Source organism: Microtus ochrogaster, linkage group LG2 (assembly GCF_000317375.1).
Source record: "Microtus ochrogaster isolate Prairie Vole_2 linkage group LG2, MicOch1.0, whole genome shotgun sequence".
NCBI lineage: Eukaryota > Metazoa > Chordata > Mammalia > Rodentia > Cricetidae > Microtus > Microtus ochrogaster.
In genome coordinates, this window is record NC_022028.1 from 32,511,013 (window position 1) to 32,525,293 (window position 14,281).

The 14,281-nt window shown below is 44.6% G+C and overlaps 1 protein-coding gene across 1 annotated transcript in view; it reads right to left on the bottom strand.

Moving 5' to 3' along the window:
- Window positions 1-11,546, bottom strand: part of Mcu (mitochondrial calcium uniporter) — a 151,266-nt gene extending 139,720 nt beyond the window's left edge. The window contains exon 1 of the mRNA XM_026785798.1: window positions 11,400-11,546. Coding sequence (XP_026641599.1) covers window positions 11,400-11,546 — 147 coding nt within the window. The remainder of the gene's footprint in view (window positions 1-11,399) is intronic.
- Between the last annotated feature and the right edge of the window lie 2,735 nt (window positions 11,547-14,281).

A 14,281-nucleotide genomic window follows, 5' to 3' on the forward strand; every position in this document is an offset into this window, starting at 1 on the left:
AGGAGGAGGAGGAGGAGGAGGAGGTAGAGGAAGAAGTGGAGGAAGAGGAGAAGAAGAGGAGGAGAAGAGGAGGAGGAAGAGGAGGAGGAGAAGCAGTGGTGGTTGAAGTAGTAGTAGTGAGAACTCTGGTAGCTTTAACATCCTCATTAGGTTTTTACTATTCCCACCATATTCAACCTACCTTTAAATATACTTCTCTAAAGTATCCTGATATCCGAATTCTGTTTTAAAATCTAAAAATGGATTTTTATCACAGTTGGCCATGTGCCACAGGCCGCTTCATGGCAGCTAGCAGGGTCCTGACAGTGCAAAGATGTTGCTATGGTGGGGGCAGAATGAAGATTCAGAAGGTTAACTCCCAAACAAACACCCGCAAAACTCTGCCACCTTAGGAATATATGGAGGGAAGGAACGTGGAGCAGAAAGTGCCTCTTCAAAGAGTTCCCTCCTGTCTTCTGCAGAATCCAGCTCCCACCAACACAGGCCAGGTAGCAACTTCTGTGCCACTCTGTTTCCTTTTGTGTGATGCTGGAGATAGAACTCAAGGTCTCACACATGCTGAGCAAACACCCTACCACTCAGTCCTACTGTACCAATTGTTTGCTTGTTTGTTTGTTTCGATGCAGTGTTTCTCTATGTAGCCCTGGCTGTCTACTCACTGTGTAGACCAGGCTGGCCTCGAACTCACAGAGATCTGCCTGTCTCTGCCTCTGGAGTGCTGGGATTAAAGGTGTGTGCCACCGCCACCTGACTACGACTGCTGCATAGCCTTTATAAGCCTTGCCTGCCTCAGCATAATGCAAACTCCTTCAAGATGATCTACTGTTGCATGAATCAGAAGTCATTCCATCACTGTAATGTCCTGGCAGAGAACAAGATGATCTACAGCTAACTGCATTTCCCCTGGAGCCAAAGGATTTAGACAATGGTCTCTGGGATTGTTTAACTCACTGAGTCATCCATACAAAAGTGATGGACTATCTAGGCTCTCCACACTGTACTCTGGCTTTGCTCGTGGAACTGGAAGACATTACAGGTTTCTAGATGCCCACCAATGCTATGACTGCTGTCAGTACATGAATATCGTGAACAACTAAGTACGCACTAAGGTATTCCTGCTACACTTTCCACTAACGGAACACAAAGGAGAGGAGAAGCATCTTGCTTCAGGCCAGCGTGCCACAATTTAGAATTAATTTACTAGCATAATCCTACCGCTGCACTCCAACTTTGACTGCTTGGACCTTCTCCCAACTCTTGGCTCCCCAACACATCCATACCTCTTCTGGCATTCTCTCAATAGTTTGGATTAAAAAGAAGGAAAGGAGAAGGAGGCCAATGGCAAACACAGAGGAGAAAGATGAAACTACAGCCATAAATGACTCTTTAAGGGGATGACTACAAGGTAAATCATTGATCAAGGTATCAGATGAAATTATGGAAACTGTCATGATGAAGAACTAGAGAGTTGTTTGTCTTACTTCAAGCTCCTGACCTCACTGTAAGAATGAAACCTGGATGTTCAACTCTAATGAAGCCACATAATGAAACAAAGGTTACTTGGAATAGTTATAAATATAAAAGATGAGGCGAGAGAGATGCTCAGCAGTTAGGAGTGAGTACTACATACTGATCTTACAGAGGACCAGCGGGGTCCCTGCACCCACATCAGAAGGCTCACACCTGTATTCCAGCTCCAGGAGGTCTGATGCCATTTTCTGGCCTCCGTGGGCACTCATACACAGGTGGCATACACTCACACAGAGAAACACATATATAAAAATAAAATATTTTAAAAATATGCAACCAAATACAGTGGTACCTTTATCCCAGCATGCATGCCCATCACACACACACACACACACACAAGCAAACACACATAAATAATAATCCAAATAAGCTCTTACAATTCACTTGATTGAGTATTCTTACTTAACTGACAAAAACATTAAGACTAAAGAGGTTAAATATCTTGTCTAAGATCAAACACAAGTTCAAAGAGAATTCACACTTCTGACTATTATACCACATGGCACCTTCAATTACTTTATTTTTAGTGGAAAACACACAAACATGCACACATTTATCACCCCATCATTTAAGTAGCTCAGAAAACTAGCAATAGCCTGATGGCACAACTATCCTTTCTCCGAAGATTCCAGGTCCCACCGACGGCATCACAAGCAGGGCCTCCTCCGTAGAGATGCCTCAATGTGTCTGAAAGACGGTCACAGTGAAGGAAGGAATAGAGGCCACATTTGTAGAAGACCAGAATCTACGCTTTCTACACAAACGGCTCCACACTATTTGTTTTCATCTTAGGTTCACAAGCAATGGGGGCAGTGGAGGAACCAGGAATCCCCTGTATTTACGTAGATGGGTAAATTTTTACTAAGAAAAACACTCATGCTTCAGAATGCCTACCTCAGGAGAAATGGCATTCTATGCACGGAGACACTAGACAACCATGCGCTGAATTTGAATGTTCTCCCAATGTGAAAACAGATGTTTAAGGAGATAGGTATGTTTACTTATTTGAACATCACACGATGTGTACACAAACCAAAACATCCCATAACAGCTTCCCTTAAACAGGCACAGGAATGATTTTTAGCTGCCAATTCAAAGAAAAAAATTAAAGGAAAAGATAAAAAAAGACAAGACCATTACCATACAAGGTTCAATAGATCCTTAAGGGAATCAAAACTTAAGGCCATTAAAAAGCTCTGAGTCAACACACACGACAAAAATGGAAAGCCAGGAAGAACTAAGTCAGAGAAAAGTCCTCCTCTGATGGGCATAATACAAAGCACTGCTGCTCAAAGCTTTGAGAAGCATGCAACACACAGATTTCCTGAGTGGTCTTCATGCTGTGTGTGCCTTCTCAGACTGCTGGGAAAATCTCCTGAATTCTATGGGGAGGAGAGGGGAGGCAGGGACATGAGAAGGTAGGCATCTAATTTGATATACAAATGTAAAAGTAGCTTGAAGTAATAAAAGCACAACAGCATATTTTAATACAAAATTACAAGCACAGAAAAGAACACAGCGAAGCCTATTTAATAAGCATATAGAAAGGGAAATTTCAAAGATCAAGAAATAATCGTTGTGCCTGAGGAATAAAGTCAGACCTTGAATTAAACTGCCCTCAACCCAGTGCTGGCTAAGAGCTGGGGAGACGGTTGGAGCCATCACTTCTACGTATGGAAGCACTCTCCTCCCTACTTGCCTCTCTCTATTCTGAGCATCCTATCTCTAGCTAATGTCCTAGTTCAACCATCTCTTCTGGACCCACTGAACCAGTTGACCCTTTATTGCCCTCTACCCCTGTGGTCCCGTCCTCTCTATCCACCCTGTACACTGAAGCCAGCATGACCCACGTAGAAGCATAAACTTGATCAAGTGGTTCTCCTACTATATCTGCAGAAACTCGTCTACTGACAAACAATGGTGTGTTTTTTGGTTTCGGTTGTTTTTTTTTTGTTTTCAAACCGAGACTTCTTCAGTTGCAAAATCAACTTGAAGGAGACCCTAGTGGTACTTCTCAAGCAGAAAAGAAATTATGCATGCCTCATACAAAGCAAAATTACTGTTTTATACATTTTTTCTTCAGTTTACCCTTTATACCAGCAAACACACATATGCACGCGTGCACATGCGCGCGCGTGTACATGTGCGCGCGCGCGCGCACACACACACACACACACACACGAGTCATTCTATAATACACAGTTCTATGAGGGTGTGAGTCCACAAATGGCCACTGCTGTACTGAATAAACTGTCAGCACCTTCGCAAAGCCATTTCTCTGTCGTAGCCTGACCTCTCCACATAGCGAGGTGGTTAAAAGACAGAGGCTGCGGCCTGGCTCTCTGGGACGATGAGCTAGGTTCTGCTTTTGCTAGTGTGTGGCCCTAGACAAGTGCTATCGCTGTGATCCCGGACAAGTCACATAACCCGTAAGGGGTAACTTAGTATCACTATATGTAAGATGAGAAAAGGAGCCATACTCACATCTTGGGTTAACTCAAAAACTGAGGGAGAAAATTAATATAAAGCGCTTGGTGAAAGTGATAGGTGTTATTATTGGTATCGCCTCTATTGCCCTCCGCAGCTGATCTTGTCTGTATTACCACAGTAACGAACTCCCTGGTACGGTCATCTCACATCTCCATGTCCCCGAAACACCAACCACATTTTCCAGTCCCACGTGCATAGATGGCTTCGTATTTTAGCTCCTCTGAGGCCACCTCAGGGAAGCCTTCCCAGCTCCAACAGGTGTCTCCCAGTGCTCCCACTCAACCTCCATGAGCCAAAAAAAAAAAAGGCAGCCATTGTGTTCCATGCTTTTAATCCCAGCACCCACCCAGGAGGCAGAGGTGGGAGGATCTCTGTGAGTTTGAAGCCAGCCTGGTCTCCGCAGTGGTTCCAGGAGTCAAGGCTCTACAGACAGACTCTGTCTCAGAAGAAAAAATAAAAAGGAAGGAAAGACTACATTTGGAAAACATCAACAGCACAACCAGTCACGCTGTTTGCGCTCTCGTTTCAGCGACCAAAGGCTGTCTTCCCTCGCGCAGAGGCCCACAGGGAAATTCCATACATCCCTTCCAAGTGATTCTGGGTAACTTAACCTTTGCAGGTGGAGCAGTTTGTCACAGAATCCACTAGAAACCTTACAGAACTATCCAGTATAGAAGCAACACTCAAAAATTACCACAGTTACTGGAACTATTTAGCATTCCAGATTAAATTATCAAGATCCCTAGGAGGCAAACACCTGACTCAGACCCCAGCCAATCAGCTGACCTGAAGGACACGGGGAAAGATGTGAGGCCTGGAGACAGTAGGAAAGGCCTTGAGGTCTCTTAGGAGAAAAACTGCAGCAACTGCTTAGAGAGGAGGAGGCAGGGGCAGCTGGAGATGGAGGGAAAGTGGCACTGAAATAGTTCCTGGTACTTCAAAACAAGTTAACCCACCCTCAAAATCCAAATCTACAAAACTGGGGTGATAATGCCTCTCACGGGCTAATGGTGGGAATCAAAGGGTATTACAGATGCCCTCAGATCTTGGCTCTCTCTACACTGCAGAGGTCGGACAGCACAAGCTAACTCATTTGCTCTATTGTTATTTGACAATTTATCAGTCACTTTAATTTTCTCTGCATCAAAGTTTAAAGCAGACATTAATATCTTGAAACATCACTCACAATAGACAGGAAGCATGACACAGCCCTGTTTAGAAGGCGAGATAACTGAAGAATTTTGGTACCTATTAAAACAGACAGGACTTTGAGCTGCTGGCTGTCCGCCTCCCCAACTTCCTAGAGATTGTCATGTGCATTCCTCAAATGACCAAATGGACAATAAACAGCAGAAAACATGCAAAAACTGAAAACTTTAGTAATGATGCAAAGAAGGTAAATACACATTCTTATGGATTAATACGTCTAATGTCACCAAAAACAGCCTTTAGAAAAAGTCAAATTATTTTTAAGAGATATTAAGAGGTGATAGCCTGTTATCCATTTACTTCAGCACTGCATCAGAAACAGGCTTGCTCTAGCAAGCTGTTAGGTTCAGTTGGTGATGTAATTTACCAAGTTATATTTTTATGACTATGAAAGATTCAAGCCTGTATACAGTTTATGGGCCAACAGCTCACTAAAGTTATTAAAATGAATTTGCTTGATGTCAACCTTCATTTTTACACAGCCATCTCACTGCAAGCATTGAACAAAGTGTGCAGAAATAAATGGTTTGTTCCCACCTTCATTTTGAACCTGCAGAAGATAGCTTTTCTTTTAAGACTTTCTGTTATTGTTTTTAATTATGAATGTGTATGTATGGACACAGGCATATGAGTGCAGACGTCCACCGAGACAGCCAGAGGCATCGGACAGTCCTGAGCTGGAGTTGCAGAAGTTGTGAGCCACCTGACGTGGGTGCTGGGAGGAGCCACCTGACGTGGGTGCTGGGAGCCAACTCCGGTCCTCCCTCAGAGCAGTGAGTGTTCTTAATCACGGGAGCGTCTCTCCAGCTCTGGCAGGCATTTTCAAGCATTTATTGTCAAGCTTGATCTGTATCAGAGAGCACTTGTTCAAGAATTTAAGAATTCTACCCCAATTAGCTTTTTTTTTCCAATTCACCTTTTAAAACCAGAGCTAACAGTTAAAACCAAAATACACAACCATGTAATTTAGTGGAAAAGAGCTAGACTGGAGAAAGAAGAAATGAATGTTTAGGATTTCTCACCACTGCTTTCACAGATACTATGAAAAAACCATCTGTCTCACACTCTAGTGCAGGGGTTCTCAACCTTCCTAATACTGTGACCGTTTAATACAGTTCCTCGTGTTGTGGTGACCCCCAACTATAAAATTATTTTCATTGCTACATCAGAAGTACAATTTTGGCTCTGTTATGAACTGTAATGTATATACCCATATTTTTCAATGGTCTTAGGTGGTCCCTGTGAAAGGACCCCCTCCAACACACACAAATACACAGGGTCACGACCCACAGGCTGAGAACGACTGCTCTCGGGGCTTCAGAGTTCTGTTCCAGAAGTATTTGTATACAACAGCTATAATTTTTCTAATAATGTATAATTCTAATACATCCATGAGCCCTGGTTTAATCAGTCCAATTAAAAACAAAGGTTCAAACGCTGAGCAGATATCCTAAAATATTAAAATATAATCTTGACCTTAATCCCAGTGGTTATTCATATGATGACATCATATTCCAGAAGACCTAACAGAAGGCAGGCATAACCTCAAAAGGAAAAAAATAGAAAAGGTTTGGCTGTCAATGTACTGTCTTTGACTACGTCATCCTTGATGCTATATTATATATTTAAACTTTTTTTTTCTATGAAGTTTCATAGAACATAAAATAAAGTCCTCAGAGGCTTAAAAAGATCAAATAATCAGAATCTGTTGAATAAATCCAAATTCGTTCACTCATAATATTTTGTGGGATTCAAAAGATAAGTAAGATTTTTAAGATAAACAAAAGGATGCCCACCTCCTTAAAAACAAAGTAAGTGTGTTCTAAACCAATTTATCCACGACCCTCAATATTCTAATACTACAGTAGAATAAAAACAATATATTTGGAATCTGATGGAAGCATATAGCTACTGACCACAACAGAACTAACTTGGTGGTACCAACTCTTACTGCCAATCCATCATAAAGAAATGTAGCATACAATCAAAAGCATCACTGGCATCACCAAGCTTGTAGCAATGTTTCAGATTTGGGTTCCTTGACAACAGGCTAAAGAGTCAAGAGGGAAGAAAAGTAAGATACGCATCTTGACTTTATCTCCCCAGTAGATCGGGAGTGGGAGTCCACCAATGAAACGTGGAGAGTACACTGTTGATCTGCCTCCTGACGGTAATAAATTCTATCAGGATTTAGATTAGAGAATGGGAGAAAAAAATTAGGAGGCAGGAATCACAAAGTTAAGCTATAAACTAAACTTTGTTTGTTTCTCTGTGCACCTCCAGCTGTCCCGGAATTCGCTGTGTAGACCAGCCTGGCCTCAAACTCAGAGATCCATCAGCCTCTGCTTTCTTAGTGCTGGAATTAAAAGGCATGTGCCACCACCACCACCCAGCCTTAAACTAAGCCTTCTTGAACCCCTATCAATTTAAAGGAATCTCAATCCCTAATTTCTTATTTGTCACAAATACAACCTCACAAGTCACTCTTCTGTTTCACTAACTTTATGAAGTGACGGTGTTAGACTTGAAAGTAGTTGTGTGTCAGTCTCTGGCCTGAAATGAACCTTAGACATAAGAGGAATGAATAAGGGTAGTCACAGCTGAAACTCAGCCACAAAATCTGTTTAATAGTAGGTATAGATGGGACATTTGGGGTCAGCGCTGGAGTTGGCTTAATTACAGTAGAGTTTTTGTGCACGGATCCAACAAATGAAAGACAGACTTGGACCAGGAGAAACTCAGAGAAATAGGGTTTAAGCCTAGCATTCTCATAGAGGTCTATAATCCCATACAGACAGAACATTAGAAGTTCAAGACCTGCTTGTACTGACTGCAAAGGTAGCTTGGGGCCAGGCTGGGCTACATACTGCCCCCACAGGGGAACTATGTATCAAGCCAAGTAGCCTTAGGTAAGTTGCAACAGTATTACTGCCAAGAAACTGCAATGTGTGGAGAAGGGGCGGGGGGCACAAACTGTAACAGTCTAATGGCTGCTTACAATTTTGTAACCTAGCACAGATGCTGACCACCAGGAACTGCCAACACTAGAGCTGTCATAACCAGAGACGAAACAGTTTGATTTAGCAAAGGAATTGCACAGCCCACAGTGAAAGGCAGTTCCCCCTCGAAAGAGCATCTTTGGAACCAGCAGCCACCTTCATTAATCACACAGGACGGTATGCGACAAACAGTTTCTATGCACTGTAAGTGCTCTTGAGTTGGACGACAACAGCAGGCTCTTTACACAAGAAGGAAAATCATACTGCATGGTGCAAAAAAGACCGTAAAAGTCATGTTCCTTTACTCCACTGAAAGATAACTCTAGAATCAGATTGCATGGGTGCATATTAGTAGTCTCAGCTAGGAGGGAAACTGAAAACAGAAGGATCTCTTAAGGCCAGGAGTTAGAGGACTACCTGGACAACAAAGAAAAACTTGATTTCAAACACTGTGTCTTGGGGAGGAGGGTGAAATATGTTTTAATGGGGGAATAGTGAACAGTTATGCTTATAACTGTTCGATCATATTTACCATTTTATTAAAGTTCTATTTGCTTTAGGAATGTTTTAAAACAATGACTCTTGGCTAGGTTGAGCATGATGGCACATGCCTGTAATCCCAACACCAGGGAAATAAGAAGAAGCAGGAAAAGGGCATTCAGTCGGTCTCAGCTCCACAGCGAGACCCTGCTTCAAACAAACAAACAAACAAACAAATAAAAATGGTGGCCCAAGCTGGGAGGGAAAAAAAGAGCTATTATTAGCTATGACGCTTGGCTCTAATTCTCTGGACTTACTACTGCTGAATAAAAGTGACACAAGCCAGGCTTATGACCAGGTTCGAAGTAGACTGCCATCTGCTGCATGCATGGGATGTCCCCACTCAGCCCCAGTGTCTCGCCAGGTAGGATCCTTAGAAGAACATTGTTTGGAGCAAGTTGTTGGTTCCATATGCACCTTCTCTATGTGCCTATAAATCAGATCCACCGAAAGATTCCTATCCCTGTGGCTTTGAAATAGAAGGCTTTTCCTGGCAGACAATCAGTTAATTTTATAAGTGAATGATGGAGAGATATGTTAAGGCAACTATGGTTTATTATACAATAAAAAAAAAACACAAAAAGGAAGTCATAATATCTGGTCAGGACTAGGTTTCCCAGCTGTGTACTCTTGGCCAAGTCTCCCTCCTTTCTGGGCCTCAATTTCAGGTTTGAAAGATCAAGAGTCAAATCCCTAAGAGACATCCTTCAAATGGAACGTCATGCAAGGAACCACAGAACAGCAGATAGGGATGCATGCACAATGGCTTTGGTGCAACTGGACAGAAATTCAAAATCGGCATCTTCAAATCATCAGGTTCACCACCTTTCCAATCTTAGGATCCTAAGTTCATTTACAAGTCAGCATCCCCATGACAACACTTCTGCCCTTCAAAAATAACACTTCATTTTTAATTGTGCTTTCAGCTTAGGAATTCAGCACACCACTTTTACCCGCCTCAGAATAGCACAGAAGAACATTGTCATGAAGTGTCCCTACAAGGAAGACACTCACAGACTGGTGCATTTGCATGGGAGAAAATACACGAGGCACACATTTCTAAACACCACTTGAATACCACACCCAAACAGTATTAAAAACAAATTGCAAAAATCGGAAGATGCCTCACTGGAAATCAAAGATAACTCGGGAAGTCTTCCCATAGTTCAGAGGGGGAACAAATGCCGTCAGATTTGGGGGTGGCCTTTATGTCTTTCAGAGAACATAACTGGAGGCTATGAAACATGCAAATCAGAATTGAACTATAGAAAAACTCGGCTCTCACCCAGATGCTTCAGCAAAGCAATGTCAGTATGCCAAATACGAAAAAGTGCAATTTTCTCACAAGAAGGATGATCGGGTCCGTAACTACGGCTAATAATAGCAATACTATCTTGCATTTGCAGAGCCTCGGGTCTCTTCCGAGCGTGTTCCCACGATCTCATGCTATCCTAGGTCTAGGGGTATCCTCTCTGCAAACCTCCAGTCCTTTCCTCTTCAGAAATGAGGAATCAGAACAAGACAGGTCATGATGCACGGGCTGAAGGGTCTTTCTCTATTGGGCTGGCTACAGTGACTCTCCCAGCGCCACAATATACGAGCTCACCCTATAAAATTAAACCTACACTTGTTCTCTCAGAGTTGGCCAGAGACCAAGACATATGGGCCTCGAAAGTCCAAAGGAAGAGAACCTGCTGACTTGTTAGGTGAAAAACTCCATGCCAAGCTCCCGAGCTCCCCACACTACACTACACTACACTACACACAAACACACACACACACACACACACACACACACACACACACACACACACACACAACCTAAGCTGTTCAGACAGAATTCCTTTTCTTTGCCAGGCAATAAAACCTGAACCACCAAATCTCTGCTTCTGTGAACAATTTGCCATGCTGCCTCTCTTGTGCCTGCTGTCCTTCCTTTGGGCACGAGTGTAGTAGCGTGAAAGCCAACCCTCGGAAGGGACCACCAGAACCTTTAAGAACCCAAGGGGATGGTGCCTGTCTCCTGAAGCAATGCAGCATCCACCTTGAAGAAACTGGTTCCAGGAACACACACACGCAGGGACTCAGAGAGGGATAAAGTTTGATTTCCCTTCCTGCGCATTCCTAGGGGGCCGAGAGAGGGCGAGGCAGCAGCCTCCTGGGGTCCTGGGGTGCTCTCCGGGGGACAGTTCCTAGCAGCGTGGCACTGCCACTCTCCTGACACACCGGCAGCCGCGGCAACTCAGGACGCCCCGACCAGCCCAGCGGAGGAGAGAAGGGGACAACTCGCACCGGGCTCAGTTCGGAAGCACTGGAGCAAAGCTGTCAGCAACGACGGAGGGAGGGACCGAGCCCACAGGCGGGTCAGAGAAAGGTTCAAGTCCCGTGCCTTCCCCGCCCTGGCGTCCCCAGTCCTGCGGGAACATCCCTGCTGTCGCCCCTCCTCCTCTTCTGCCTCCCGCCCGCCAGCCCGCCCTGCCTTCCCAGCCGCCGCCGCAGGCGCTGAAGGACACGGCGGCTCGGTGGCCCGCCACCCCGGGGCGGCCGCGAGTTGAGGGAAGTCGCCGGGCGCCCCGGCCTGCCCGCGGCTCCCCACGCCGCCCCGCCCTCCCCGGAGCCGCGCTCGCTCACCGTCCGGTGCTGCTGGTGCTGCCGGTGGCGGCTGACGGCCAGCCCGGGAAAGCAGCCGGCAGTCAGCGCCCCGCAGCCGCTGGCGCCCCCGCCGCCGCCCCGGGAGCAGAGCAGCAGCAGGAGCGATCTACCTGCGGCGGCCGCCATCTCTCAACTGGAAACGGCGCTGGCCCAGGCAGCGCAGCGGACGGCCGGGGCGTGGCCAAGACCCGCCACTCAGCCGCACCCGGCCAACTGCAGTCCTGAGTGAAGCCTTTGGGGCGGGGCTTTCTTCGAAGACCAATGAAAAAACGGGAGAACCCCGGCTTCGGGGTGTCTGTCACACCCAGAGTTACCTTACGGGCAAATTCTAGGGAACCGGTCTTTGGCACTCGAACCTCTTGGAATGGAGCAGTAAGGGGTGACAAGTTCGATCTGGCTAATCTTTACCAAGCATAGTGACATTGGGAACTAGGGAAATAGATATCTGTGCAAATCTTGTTCGGAGTTGAGTTCTGAGTGTTCTAAGTTGTCTACAGAAGAACTCAGTTGGTCATATGAAGTAGGTTGCTACAACTCTCGACCACATGTCCAAAGTTAGCGGCCATAACGGACAGGATAGCATTTGGGTATGACGAAACAAACCCGGAATCATAAAGTAACCCAATAGCAATGCTGTGTAACACAATATAAGGCTTAATGATTGTAGTAGCATCGAAGTTCCAGGATGAACACCTGCCATTGGGCGGAATGAACAGAACTCTAGACACTGGAAACACCCCGTTCTTTTTCACAGCACCTTCACAACATTGACATTCCTCTCTAAAAGCAACACTGTTCATCATCATAGTTGACCTTGGGCTCCTTTATTAAACAAACCGCAAAAACAGAAAAAGTCGACAAGTAATAAAACCGTTGTAAAGATGAACCAAGTTTCATAACTTTGCTAAAATAGCAATTAGAGCACACTTCAGAATAACTTTCTTGGGAAGAGGGAGGTATTTCATTGGGTTGCCCAGGCTGGCCTGCAATGTTCCATGTAGCCCAGGATGACTTCAAACTCACCTCGGACCTCACCATCCCCAGTGTGAGGAGTTGTAGGCATGTACCGTCTCACCCAGAATATAATAACTCTTATTTTGTTGTTTCTTGTTCTGAGTTTTGTTCGAGATGAAGTCTCACTACATAACGGACTGGGCTGGAATTCCCAATCCTCCTGCCTCAGCCTCCTGAGTGTCACGAACACAGGCATGAACCACCATGCCTGTCTTGGGCTGATTCTCACTTTCTCTTGAAAACACTCCTTGCCACAAGGACAGTGGTTCTCAACTTGTGGATCACCACCTCTTTGAGGAGTCAACCGACCCTTCCACAGGGGTTGCCTAAGACAATCAGAAAGCACAGATATTTGCATAACGATTCATAACGGTAGTAAATTTACAGGTTTTTTTGTTTGTTTGTTTTTTTGTTTTGTTTTTCGAGACAGGGTTTCTCTGTGGCTTTGGAGCCTGTCCTGGAACTAGCTCTGTAGACCAGGCTGGTCTCGAACTCACAGAGATCCACCTGCCTCTGCCTCCCGAGTGCTGGGATTAAAGGCGTGCGCCACCACTGCCCGGCCTTAAATTTACAGTTATTAAGTAGCAACGACAATAATTTTATGGTTGGGTGCCACCACAACATGAGGAACTATATTAAAGGGTTGCAGCATTAGGAAGGTTGAGAACCACTGCACAAAGAGCAAGTTTGCAGGAAGGGTTCCTAGATTTTCTTAGAAGACTTCCTAGCTGTTTGTTATCATGAGCTGCTCAATTCTTTCAGCTTCTTATATAATCTTGGGGGCAAGGAGGCAATTAATTTTTTTTAATTCCAATAATTATAGTTTGTTACATGCAGTTTTAAAAAAATGTGTTACTTGTTCTTAATAATATTCTTTCAAGTTTGACTAAAATTGCTTTCTTGGCCAAACAACGAAGTAAAAATTTTGGGTTAATTCTTATGCCCCTACCCGGAACAGGAGGCTGGTGGGCTTCTCCACAGGAGGTCTTCATGCCACTCACTTACCCAGAAGAGCTCTGATTCTCAGCAAGTGGAGCCCAGGAACGGAGGAATGTGCTCCAGCTCCACAGCTGCCTGGACTATCCCCCCTATCATGGCATCGCTGGAACATCTCCACTCACAATCGCCTTCTGCCCGTCTATATTTATCCCAACAGCATTTCATGTAGTTCTCCATCCCGCACATCTCCCCTTCTCTCCCTTTTACTCCATTCACCACGGGTTTGAGTTCTTTTCTTTTTTCTTTTTATTTTCTTTTCATTTTTCCTTTGCCAAACCTGGGTATGGGCCCTGAGTGTTCCCCCTCCATCTTTACATTATACTTTCAGACACCTTACTAGAATTGCCTTTCCTCTGTTTTTCTGAGTATGGAAGTTAAATGTCCATCCTGCAGTACTGAGACTTAGTTCTGTGCATTTAAAAATGAAATGATAGCACACACCTGTAATCACATACCTGGGGAAACTGACCCAGGCCAACCTGGGCTACATAATTAGAAGTTTTGGGAAAAGATAAAAACAAATAAAACAAAATGGGGGAAAAAAGTCACACTATTTTTCTTTGTTTGTTTGTTGTTTTGTTTGTTTTTCAAGACAGGGTTTCTTTTGTGTAAAAGCCTTGGCTGTCCTGGAATTCACTTTGTAGACCAGGCTGGCCTCAAACTCACAGAGATCTGCCTGCCTCTGCCTCCTAAATGCTAGGATTAAAGGCATGCGCCACCACATCTGGCCACACTCTTTTTAATGTACAAATCAGAGACATTGATAAACGTTCCAAATCTATTTTCAAAAATGCACCATTTTATGTCCTGGAAAATCAAATCCCTGATGCGCCTAAATCAGACTACAT